The sequence below is a fragment of the Verticillium alfalfae genome, genomic scaffold (genome assembly GCF_000150825.1).
Source record: "Verticillium alfalfae VaMs.102 supercont1.17 genomic scaffold, whole genome shotgun sequence".
NCBI lineage: Eukaryota > Fungi > Ascomycota > Sordariomycetes > Glomerellales > Plectosphaerellaceae > Verticillium > Verticillium alfalfae.
Genome location: NW_003315022.1, coordinates 12,524 through 24,838, shown reverse-complemented (window position 1 = coordinate 24,838; position 12,315 = coordinate 12,524). Strand labels below are relative to the sequence as shown.

Here is a 12,315-nt window from a genome sequence, read left to right as displayed (position 1 = left end):
TCTTTTAATGCGTAACGTGGGAGGGTCAGATACCTGGGACTTGACCACCATCTCGGCGTGGGGGTGTCTTTTGACTAAGGTAGAGTTGACATCGGCCACGACGTCAACTCGTTGCCTTGGGCGCAACTCTCGGCTTTGCTTTGAATTCAAATAGGCATCAGAAAGGAAATTGACATGGCCAAAATCGATCACCATAGCCAGCAACGCTTGATGCTCGCGAGCCCACCCACAAGTGCCGTGGTTCATCACGCCCGTCTCTCCCTGCCAGTTAGACTCGCGCTCTCATGTCAGCGGGCGGACGACATGGAATGACAATTCCGGCGCGGTCTAGGATGGCAGCATGAAACAGTTAGTGTTCACTCTTGTTATCGCGACAAATATGGTACCGCCGTACTGATTGAGCCTCGTAGAGTGGCAGTCGTGGGCATCATTTCCCTGACAAGATGCTTAATAGAGTGAGGGCCATGATCCCGGTACGCGAATAAGCTTGGGCAGAGTCGCATCGGCCCAATCACATACCCCTCAACGGTATGCGCAGCCTCAGCGAGAGTCATGCCTTGCCAATCTCTAATCAAACCATATTGAACTCGCTTTGAGGAGTGACGAAGCTAGGAAACCTTACGGTTCCGAACAAGCCGCATGATGCCTGTTCGACCCAGTTCACCACTGGCTGCTGCCGGCAGCCTGGCATGTGTCGTGGTATATAGACCTCCGGATGGCTTCACCCAGATAGGATCGCGTCCTCAGTACAGGGCAGCTGTATCTACATCTAATATTTCAACCTTAGCAGTTGTGTCCACTCTTTCTGACCTCCAGCGACCCCTATCACCATGCATTTCCACCATTTGTCCCTTTGGGCTCTGGCCGCCTCGTCTGTGCAGGCCGTACCCCCCGCCCCCGAGATCAACGTCGATGTGCTCATCATTGGCGGTGGCGCCACCGGCGCATATGCTGCTACTCGACTCCGTGATCAGGCAAGAAGGTGCTGGTCGTAGAGAGCGACAAGCAGCTGGGCGGCACGTCGATACCTTCACAGACCAAGCCACGGGTGCGCCCATCGACTAGGCGTCGAGGCCTACATCCTGAACAATCAGACGCAGAACTTCTTTGGTCGGGTTCAACGTCGCCCTCAACGTCTCGGCGCAGTCGCCTTTTCCCTACCACGCTTGTCGACTTCAAGACGGGGTTTGTCGTCCCGAATGCCACGCCCACAAACATTCTGTCGCTCCTCGGTCCCATTGGCAACTACATCGCAGCGGTGTCACCCTACACGGGCATCGCTCAGGGCTACTATGACATTCCCCAGCCCGTCGACCCTCAGCTCCTCGAGCCGTTTTCCAAATTTGTGGCCCGTAACAACATTACGGCCGAGATGATGCAGCTTATCTGGCAGTTCGCCCACGGCGTCGGCAACCTGTTCGACACGCCGACGCTCTACGTGCTCCAGAGCTTTGGCCTGCCGCACGTCCTCGGCCTCACGGCCGGCTACGTGTACTCGCCCGCCGGCAACCAGCTCCTGTACGACCGCGTCGCCGCCTTCCTCGGCAAAGACGTTCTCTACTCGAGCCGCGTCGTGTCGTCGACGCGCACAACGTCCGGCGTGACGGCCGTCGTCCAGGGGCGGTGCGGCACCCGCACCATCCGCGCCAAAAAGCTCCTCATCACGATCCCGCCGACCCCCAGCAACCTGGCCGCCTTCGACCTCGACAACAACGAGAAGAAGCTCTTTGCCCAGTTCAGCGACATTCCCTACCACGTCGGCATCATCCGCAAGAGCAGCATGCCGGACCTGACCAACTTTTACAACGTCGACCTCCAGTCGCCGACCCTGCTGCCGAGCTCGCCCTTTGTCTTCCGCTTCGAAACGCCCGGCGTGCCGGGCTACCAGACGGTCAAGGTCATCGGTGAGCCGAGCAACGCCAAGGCCCGCACCCTCGCCCTGACGGCCGCCAAGACGGTCGGCAACGCCGTCAGCGGCTCGCCCGGCAACCCCGACACGGCCGTCTGGGGCCAGCACAAGGACCTCGGCCTGCACGTCCCCATCGAAGCCGTCGCCGACGGCTTCTACTCCAAGCTGTACGACCTGCAGGGCGGCAGGAACACCTGGTTCACCGGCAATGCCTGGTGCTCCGACTACTCGCCTCTGCTGTGGGCGTACACGGACGAGAGAATTCTGCCTAACCTTCTTTGAGGGGGCGAGAGAGAGAGAGAGAGAGAGGCATGAGTTTGAGGGAGTTTCCAGCAGGGGTTTAATTCACTATTCATGATGGGCAGCGATCATGTGCATTGTTTTACGAGCCTTGCATGCGGACAGTACTTGGAACTGAATAATACTGCCTTGTCGCCCTCCTTTGGAACATGTGGATCGTGCTTCGGTGACGAGACTTGCGGTGCACGATGAAGTGAGTTGTTTGTTCACTTCATGCGATGAAACGCAGGCTCTATGCCTGGGAGTGGCAAGGTGGCAGTGTGATATCGTTTGACAAGATCGCCCGCCCAGTGGACGGCTATTGCATGCCATCGCTGCATTAGTGTCTCCCTTTCCATTGCTGTGGAGAGTTTCGGTATTTTCCGCTCTTCTCGTATAAAACATCACCCTTGACAAGATAGCCCAGCTGGTCATTGTCGTACTCTGGGTGGAGGCCATGAACCTTGCGGAAACCTTTCTAGGTTTTTGGTTGCCCCTTTCGTTGATTGAGAGAAGCACACAATATTACGAGGTGCAGGGATAACTCACTAGAGTACGCGAATGGTATGAAGGTGTCTTGCCGAGGCGTGAACAGAGAGAAGGTCTTCCGCAGCGTTGCCGCCACAGCGATCTCTCAACATACGGGAGAGGATTTCCTGAACTTGGGCTTTCGGCGGTCCTCGTGTCCAGGAGGGCCCTTTAGTATCGTATTTCAGGGTCCGCCAGCCCTCCGCGGATGCCTCCCAACAGACTCGCCCCCACAACGGATTCTGACAGGACGCGAGGGAACTATAAGACCAGCGGGGGACCGCCCGGCGTTTTATCGCAGAAGCTTGGAGGACAAGACCGACAGCAGCGAGGAACCCTTTATCAGGAAGGCCAATGGACTAGAGTGTAAGCAAGGGGCCTCAAGGCATCAATTATTCCACCCACCTAGAGAGCCCTCAAGACGAACAGTTGATCCCTTCACTCTTTGTCTCTGAAGAATCCCAGTGAGAGAGGGTGTTTTGCGCTACTGAAGCAATTGGAATATAAATTAAAAGGAAACAAGTAGATGTTTTCTCTGGCTTGATTTATGCCAACGTCAGTGCTAGGGTGGACGTATGCGTGTCAGGACCTGGAGGAGGTATAAGACTAACAGGGGATCGCCTATCATTTAATCGCAAGAGCTAAGGAGAGAGGACCGAGCATAGCAAGGGAATAGTTATAAGAAAGGTTAATAGACGGAGATTTTAGAGAAAGATTATCGATTATTCTATCTTCCTAGCTACCACTTAGAGACTAATAATTAATCCCTTTACTTATTATATAAGATTCCTTAATATAATAATCGATCTACCCCTAAGGAGCGACGACTATTAAGATAATATATCGACTAAAGACGTATGGAATACTAGAAGATAAGCTATTATAGGATAGTATTACGACCTGGCAGCTTCCGGAGGGGGAACGCTATTAGAGGGTTAGGGTTGCTGTTTAGTAGAAGCTTAGGTTGTGACTCTGAGATAGTATAGTATCGTAAGGCGTTACGTACTCGTTATAATAAATATAAAGTAAGACTTAGATTAATTACTATCGTAAGAAAGAGTATATCTATAAATATAAGAATATCTATCCTTTTATATCTATTTATCTTTCTTATATTATTAAATAGTAAACTTAAATCAAATAGTTTGTTTATTAATTATTAATAATCCTTAATATTAAGATTATAGTATATTTATTAATAAATTAATTATTAACTTATAATTATATTCTAAATAAGCTATTATATAATCCTATTTAATAAGTCTATTCTTTATCTTATTATACTCTTTAATTATAATATTAATAATTTATAGATACTTTAATTCCTTAATTATTATATAATACTCCTCCTCTAAGCTAATATCCTAATAGCTATAAATAATAAGTTATAATTACTTATAATAGTTCCTTTTTTATTATCTTTATTAATTATAATAAAATATTAAATTATATTATAAAACGCTTATCTATTAAAACTAATTAAAGAAAACCGTTTATAGCTTTAATTAATTCTAAGAGCAAAGTTAAGATACTTTATACTAAGTACTTTAAATAATACCTTATATATAAGATTAATATAGATATATAGCGAGTAGTCTATATAACCCTTATTCTATAGATCTAGGCTATTATTATATAATAATAATATATTAAATTAAAATAAAAACTACTTATTATTATTAGAGGATAATAGGGTTACCTATTAATAAGTTCTAGCATTATAACTAGTTTTTCCGTAGACGCTATAGCTCCGTTTCTTTAGCGTAGCGTATATAGACGGAGCTAGATTTTATTACGTTTCCTCCTTTACCTAAGAATCTACCTCCCTCTAAGTAATCTAGTCCTAATCCTCGCCTAGAGTAAGGCTTCCTCTTTATCGGAGTTATATTTTTTTTAGCCCTATAGCGTTAGCTAAGGGTCGTATTCTCCTCTTAAAGTATTAGGATTTTAGACTTTTAAAGGGCGATCTAGTATCTATGAGAGCTCGACCGTCGCCCCAAGCTGTCCCATCATCTCAGACCCGATTCCGGGACGACAGTAAGCGGACAGAGCCAGGATGTTTACATCTGCATCATACTTGTTGCTGTGAGCAATTTTGGGAAAACTTACAGTCGAGGAGAAGGACGGAATGCAATGGGCCGGGACAGTGTGAGTACACCTCACCTGAGCAGAAACTGGCTGTCGGTGAAAGACGAAAATCCTTTGCCAAGAATGTGTCAACGAATCTGTTTCTGGCTGTCTGGGACCTGGCCGGTTCAGGCTGGTCAAAATGGCGCGACACCCAGTCCGCCACGAATTCCTCAACGACGGCGTCCCAAGGCTTCCCTCCCATGAAGCGTCGCCAGCATTACACAAAGCCAATTCGGTAGTGTGACGAGAAATTCATATTTTGAATAGCTATGTATCTGCCCAGGCCGAACAGTTTTCGCTGGCAACTTAAAGCTAGTCCTCCCGCGTGCGGAAAGCGCCTCGAGAACGGCTGAAACTTAACCAAGCCACCATGCATCTGTACATACATCACCAGCACCGCAATGCAGGCCAGGATTCTTGGCCTTGCGAGCTCCGTCGCGGAAGATAAAAGCATTCTAGCCATGTCCGGGAATGACCAGAGACGCCCTAATATGAAACACGGGGCCGTCATGCCTCCGGTTTCTTACCCCAGATGAAGTAGACGGGCATATATAGGTGAATGGCAGGGTTCTCAATGTCGTTCTTCACTCTGGCAATATGGACCTGGATCTCTTCCTGGCTCCAACCGCGGATGCGAGAGAAAATCCCGGGGGTATAGGAGTCGACGGCCTGCTGTTCCTCGATAAGGAAGCATCTACCAACTGACTTAAGGGTTAGGTCTTTTGGCCAGCCGCCGATTGGGACCTGAACGTGGGAGGCGACCGTTAGAGTCCTAAAGATATCGGATTCGCCGTGTAGAGGTATTGGAAGCATGTAACTTGTAAATCTTTTGCTCAACCTCGACAAACCCGGTAGCCTTGACCTTGTCCAGCCACTGAGGCGTCAAGTCAACAGGCTTTCCGAATTTAGCCGAACCCTCACAGATGTTGCTCATCCAGAATTGAGCGTCCTTTACTAGCTCGGCGGTAGCATCATCGGATAAGAAGCGGGGGTGGACTGTCTGCATCTCGAAGTAGCCTCCTGGGGCTAGATGCTCAAAGATCTGGCGAAGTAGTTTCTCATCGTCGGCGATGCATCCTCCCAGCTCGCGGGCGTGGATGTAGTTGAACTTCCCCGCGGTATCGAGCGTCCGAAGTGAGATAATAGCATTGCTATGATTGCCAAAGCCACCACGGCCGTCATCGCAGCGTTCGTGAGAAGGCCCGCCGAGACGTCGAGCATATGCAGCGAGCTTGTTTCTCGATGGGTGTCGAAGCTCAGAAGAAAAGTCGAAACGCAGCACAGAAGTATCACCATGACTTGACTCATATCATAGGACTGCTGTAGTCGCTTCAAGTCTAGTTCCAGAAATTAGCTTTTGTTATACTTGAAGGCGTCCACTTACGATGCACTCGCTCCATGATGAAGTGGACTGTGTGCATAAACTGTTGGCCCGAAATTAGCCAGCGTCACGGTAATCACCAGGGAGTCTTGGCTGTAAGTAGGGAGTTTTCAAGGACAATCTATAGGAAGTATCTATCGTTGCCTGGGTGCCATTTTAGGTTGTTTCGCGGGCAATCACGTCTAGAGACTCGACTATTTCTAGGCATTTTCAAAACCAACAGAATGATTTTGTCGCTAAACACTTTCACGGGGTTGTCCGTGTCGCTCGGGCCTCGGTTTAGTGCCCAAGCAGCTCCGCCTCAAGCAGCTCCGCCTCAAGCACGACGATCATCTCCGCCAAATGCTTCCGAATCTCCTCCGGGTCTTCATAACCATCATTGAAACTGTAAGTGAATCTCAAACGATCCGCAAATGTCAGGATATGTACCGAACTGAAACCCATGATTACGTCCAAGCCCTGCTTCACGTCAAGAACATTGATGCTGTTCTCGCCATGCTTGTACTCGCGCTGGATGAATTTCTCCACGACGCCCAAACTGCTCACGAATGCATCTTTCGCAATTGGCTTTTGGAGAGCCTCGGGCGCTAGCATGAGCTTAGCCAAGGACTGTGAGAGGGGCTCGCGGAACTCGAGAGCGCGAGGATTGCCTTTGTACGCCGTTGAATTGACGCGCCCAATCTCCCTGGCCATGTCCCAGAACGACATGGGTAGCGGAAGGTGGAAGGGATGAGCCGCATACCAGACATTTGCAGCATGCTGGCTCGTGTTGTACGACGCAGGGAGATAGTCCCGGAGATTATAGGCGATGGAACTCACGTACTCATCCTGTCTCGTGCTGGGGTCGGTATGGTGACTGATTGTCGCAATATAAGCTGCGTGGGCCGCAGAGGTAACTGTGACGCCTTTTCGCCGGCAGGCAGCAAAGAGTGCGGCGCTCTTGTCGGCGGTGAACGCGACGCTTATGTTACAGGCGCGGCCGATGGGTGCAAGGCCTGCCTTGTTCTCTGGCCCGATCCCTGGTGACGCATCAATGAATTTGGCGACGAGAGCGTCAGCCTCGCTCTGAAGCTCCCGTGATGCGTCCGGATGGCCCAGGATCTCTTTCATCGTTGGGTCCAGCCTGACGCCTTCCTCGCCGAACTTGATGTCCGGGGAAGGAGAGGCGAGCGCCTTAAGATACGCGTCCCAAAAAAGTAAGGCCCCGACGCCGTCAAAGTTGTAGTGAGACGTACGCAAGACAAGCTCCTGGGAGTTTGGAACATAGTACAGCGATGTTTCTTCGTTTATGGGGATATTTTTATATAGCCCGTCGGCGTCTTCGGCGTCACGGGCAACGAGGAATGTCTTGTCCAACCACTGTTCCAGAGCCTCTTCACTGACCGGGGTCTCGTAGATTTTGGTCGTGCCTTCAACAGTACTCGCTATTTGGGGCTGATCGTGGCGTAGCTGCTTCCAGGCATGTCTAAGCACCGGGATCGGATCGGCAAAGGGTAGCTCGACTTTGATCGCGCAGAAGATATTGAAGTGCTCACGGCCACCGCTCAAGCCGGCAGTGAGCGATGCTACGCCGACAAAGAAGTTTTCGTAGCCGCTCAGGGGACGCTCCCATCGAGTCTCTGATACTCGATTCCAAGGCATGCTAGCCTTCTTAGATCGAAGCTTCGGCTTGGAGTGAAGGAAGAGGTTATGCTAGAATAACAGGGATAGTAATGTGATCGAAGAAATGACTCGACGGCGTTGCAAAATCTGTCGACGTAGTACTCATATTCGGCCGACAGTAGCGACAGCCTCCATTTTGTAATCTGTCGCTCGTAGTAGGTACATGAACCTAAGGCGCCTGCCTAGTGCGTAATTTCCAAGGCGTGGTACGGTCCAGTGCTAAGTTACGTCACTCATTAGAGAAAAGGAGGGCTCGAATACCTGGAGACATTTGCCTCAATGGTCTATACGCGTACAGCTGCACCACAAGGCCCTTTCGTCGCACGGCCACTACGATGTTCTTTACTTAGCCGCTACCCGTGGTCTTTTTGCTTCGTTCATTTGGGCACCTCGCCTCTATTGGGCTGTTCTTTAAATATGATTGCACCAATGATTCGTTTGTCAGTACATTGAGCTGCATGGGTACTTCATCCATTCAGCATGTTCAAGGGTCTGGCGTGAATCCTAGAATTTCTTGCTAGCCAGGAGCAGGACCGTCTCGGCCAGGGTTATTTGCCCAAGGAGGGAAATTATGTCGACCGTTGCCATACTGAAGGCTTGTGCCACTGGCGATGTCCGGACCAAAAGGGCACCGAGGGTTCTGGTACAAGAACGAAATGGTCGAAGGACACAAGATTTTGAATGCTCTAGACGATGGCATGCCGGAAAGCGCCGGCCGACCTCGGTCTTTCTCAAATTCTGACATACATTGTGCTCTAGAAGAGCCTCCGATCATCTGCCGTGAATACCTATACTGAGGACTAAAATTGCAGACGGTCACGTTCTCCATGGAGATGACTTTGAGGAGTAGCAGTACATGCCCACTTGATGGACTCGGGCCACGGAGACCTCGTTATTGACAAGTCCGCAGTTAGTCGGCTGATTGTCCGCTACCCGTCTGGTTCGAGATGACTGGCTGACTGGTGACCCCCACAGAATTGTCAGTGCTCCTGCACCCTATCTCGGTCCACATTGTGTCTGTTCATGAGCTCGTCCTGCAACTCTAATTCCTGACAGCATGAAACGTCCCTCGTCTCCCTACTTTAGGGACACATTCACCGCCCAAGAAACCTGAAGATCGGAGTCGATTGGCACAATGGTAATGTCACCCAATGACCACGCCGAACGACGAGAAAGCTTATCATATCAGTATAGGGCTGCATTTAGATGACAGAGAGTGAGCGATCTGGACGGCGCTCGATAAGGTGGTAAAATCTTTTGCACAGTGGAGGAGAATGAAATTCTGGGGCAGTACAATGAGGCAAGTGCTGATCCTGACAACAATTCAGTCTATGCCATGCTGTGCCCTGCAGGCCCAAGCCCCGCGCCCCTCAGTACGAACCATAGGGCCTACGATGGGGGCCCTAATGGGACCTCAATTATCACTCGAAAGTCTTCAGCGTTCTTGGAGGCAGTCGAAAAGACAATGGGTAAAAAGTAAATCCAGGGGGTGTTTGCTTGCAGCTCCTGGGCTGCAGCGACCATCAAAGTAGTATCTGACGATGCTATGCGGCACCCCCTAATCTAACATAGCATAGCTTTGCATATCCTGAATGACGAAGAAACTTGAACTCGCGATCATTTACCCGCATTGACGTCACACCCGAAGTGGCCATTTCGTTTGGGGGCCAGACTGAAGACTGAACCAAAGGTCGACGACCCTCCCAATGGGCCCAGTGGAGCCAGAGGTGCCACTTTCATCGTCGGCACTCTGGCGGCATGCTTTCCGGTAAACGTCTCTCTTACAGCTATATTCTCTGTCAGTAGGCGTTCTATACATACACACACACACACACACATCTATTACGCATGGTGGCTAGTAAGCCAATAAGGCACTATCTGCTTCGAAGGCCTTAAATCAGACTCCTGCGCAAGCGTCCTCCTAGCTTGCTTTCAAGCGACCCTCTACCATCCGGATTGGCAGTTTAGCCGCCGGGCTGCTAGAAAGCATGGGCTACCCCTCGCAGGGCGCGGTGCCCGGCTCCTGGCCTCAAGGCCGCACGCAAGGCGATTGAGCATGGCAAGCGGCGAAGCTTTGGGGTTGCATAATTTAGCTGCGAGGATACTGACATCCGTCAACGATGGCACGCGCTTGGGAGTGTGTGGGTTCCACCTGCCAACCGAGACCAACTCCGGGTACAATTCCAGAAAGGGCCCCCCACACAAAGAGCTAGGCACCGTTGTTCCGCTAGGAAGCCATTCTGAACAGCTTCTGGTTCATAAGGGATGGCCCGGCCCGTAGCTCGCACGCCATCATTAGGTTACTTGACGGTTCCTGGAAGCTGTTGCAACACTGTAGCACTGGAATGTTGATGGCTAGAAACGAGACGGCCTGTCAGCTTCTGACCTCGTCCGGCCCCACCTCCCTGCCCGCGTAGAGCCGATAAAAAGACGGCGCGAGTCAAGCTGCCTTGACTTGACTTGACTTTGACTTGAATTCCTACTCGGTTTTGGCCGCTATCTTATCAGCAGCTATGCCCGGTAAGCGGGGTTTGGCTGACCGCCGAAGCGCTCGAACATTAATCCGAGGCGCCCCACTTCGCCGAAATGTCGAAACATTCGACCAGCTGTCCCCGAAATTCCCACTTCTGTTCCTTAACCTCATTCTACCCTTGTTTGCCACCTCGTGTAGATTGCGGTTCCTACTAATTCATGCTGCATTTTAGGCTCCCTCGGGGCGCGATGCCCCCTGTGCTGGTTCTGCGTACCTACAGTCTCCCCCCAGTGCTCAGCTTTGTCTCGCTTGGGGCTCGATCCTGAATTGCCCAAGGATCTCGGTTTGTTCCATGAATCTGATGGCTTTCGCGGCTGCTGTGCGCTTGTTCAGCAAGGCCCGGAGGTCGTTTCGTCCTGGAATAGATCCTAGCTCCTGGCGTCGGAGTTGTCGGAATCGGCGGCGTCGCAGCAGGACGTGCGACACCGTTTGTCGTCCTTCTCGGCAAGGGCAGGCGTCGTCCGTGATGTCCGGAACTCTTCGGCTGAAGAGGAACTTCCTTAATCCGATTTTCTCGGTGCGCATCTGCAGCAGGATGGCGCTCTGTCGCTTGATCAGCCCTTCATGGAGCTGCAGGATCTTCTTGGTTGGCTTCGGCGTGTATCGGAACGAGGTTCTGCCTCTCGTTTCTGATGTCCATTTTCTTTGCCATGCTTTGCTGGCTTCCTTGTGCGTCCATGTCTTGAGTGTCGATTGGAGGGAGTAGAGTTCCCACGGCTGCTCTACCGTTAAGCCAGTTTACCCATTTTTCTCGCCAGCCAATAGCTTCCTTCACTACTCTATCAGCGTCTTCATTGCCCTGGATTCCTGTGTATACCGATATCCACCAAATTTCTGTCGAGAGTCCTTGGCTGTTGAGTTCCTGTATTCTCTGGGCTATATCCTTGAGTAGGCATGCTCCTGATTTGCCTTTGGGTTTAGCCGATGATCTGATGGCTGCTTGGTTGTCGGTGTAGATGAGGATCTTGCTTCGGATGTTGCCTTTTGCTCTGTCTGCCAGGGCCATCCAAAGGGCCAGTATGATGCCTTGGAGCTCGCCGGCGTAGACTGTCGATGTCGTGTCTGCCCCCATGTCTACACTCGTGGTCTCACTAGTCGTTGTACAGACCGCTGCTGCTCCGATGCGGCCGTTGATTCCACTCCCGTCTGTGTAGATGTGGATCGCGCTGGGTTCATTTTGCTGCTTCCTCCGGGGTTCCTTCTGGGCTTTTTCCGTGCTCTCTTCGATATAGCCGCGGCCCCTGCCACCAGGGTGGGACGACAAAGGGCTCTATCTTTTCTTGCTGCTTGCCGTCGGGGCAGGGTCTTTGTTGTAGTTTCTGTTTGGTGGTTTCCCTGGGGCTTATTCTCTTCCTCGATGTGGTGGTTGGCTGTCGGCGATCCACCACGGGACCCAATTCTCCCAATCGTGACCAGGTTGTGTCTCCAAATTTGCTGTTCGACGGGGAGGAGGTGCATTTCGACGTCTAGTGCCGGGAACGACGTCGCCTTGAAGGCGCCGCTCATCACCCTTGCGGCCCTGGCTTGCAGTCTCTCTAGTCGTTGCAATGTTCTCTTGGTGTATGCTTTTCTGCCCCAGCCGGCGTTCGACCATGCTGAGCAGGCGTACATCATCTGTGGCACCGCCACTCCATTGTAGATTTTTCTCATATCGTTTGTTCCCACTCCCCACGCGGAGTTTCCTAGGGTGCTCATTGCCGTGATAGTTGTGGAGACTTTGCGTTCTGTTTCGTCAATGTGTGGCTTCCAGGTAAGAGTAGAGTCCATGGTGAGACCGAGATATTTGCATGCTGATTTGGGTGCGATTTCGCCCCAGCTACTTTGCAGTGGTTTGCTGATATCGATCCTAGTTCTCGCTCTCCTGAAGTGGGTGAGTTCACATGGCCCACCATG

The 12,315-nt window shown here is 51.1% G+C and overlaps 4 protein-coding genes across 4 annotated transcripts; 1 reads left to right on the top strand and 3 right to left on the bottom strand.

Annotated features, from left to right (window-relative positions):
• Positions 1 to 830: 830 nt before the first annotated feature.
• VDBG_09850 (conserved hypothetical protein) lies at positions 831 to 2,191 on the top strand (the record flags this gene model as incomplete). The annotated part of the gene is made up of 2 exons (XM_002999764.1): positions 831 to 966; positions 1,101 to 2,191. 2 exons carry the CDS (start codon positions 831 to 833, stop codon positions 2,189 to 2,191), a joined length of 1,227 nt encoding a protein of 408 aa, XP_002999810.1.
• Positions 2,192 to 5,353: 3,162 nt separating this feature from the next.
• On the bottom strand, positions 5,354 to 5,780 carry VDBG_09849 (conserved hypothetical protein; the record flags this gene model as incomplete). The annotated part of the gene is made up of 2 exons (XM_002999763.1): positions 5,354 to 5,540; positions 5,665 to 5,780. The coding sequence occupies 2 exons, from the start codon at positions 5,778 to 5,780 to the stop codon at positions 5,354 to 5,356; spliced, it is 303 nt and encodes a 100-aa protein (XP_002999809.1).
• Positions 5,781 to 6,506: 726 nt separating this feature from the next.
• On the bottom strand, positions 6,507 to 7,868 carry VDBG_09848 (conserved hypothetical protein; the record flags this gene model as incomplete). Its single annotated transcript, XM_002999762.1, has 1 exon — positions 6,507 to 7,868. The coding sequence occupies one exon, from the start codon at positions 7,866 to 7,868 to the stop codon at positions 6,507 to 6,509; it is 1,362 nt and encodes a 453-aa protein (XP_002999808.1).
• A 2,788-nt stretch (positions 7,869 to 10,656) lies between these two features.
• VDBG_09847 (conserved hypothetical protein) lies at positions 10,657 to 12,189 on the bottom strand (the record flags this gene model as incomplete). The annotated part of the gene is made up of 3 exons (XM_002999761.1): positions 10,657 to 11,139; positions 11,201 to 11,568; positions 11,808 to 12,189. 3 exons carry the CDS (start codon positions 12,187 to 12,189, stop codon positions 10,657 to 10,659), a joined length of 1,233 nt encoding a protein of 410 aa, XP_002999807.1.
• Between the last annotated feature and the right edge of the window lie 126 nt (positions 12,190 to 12,315).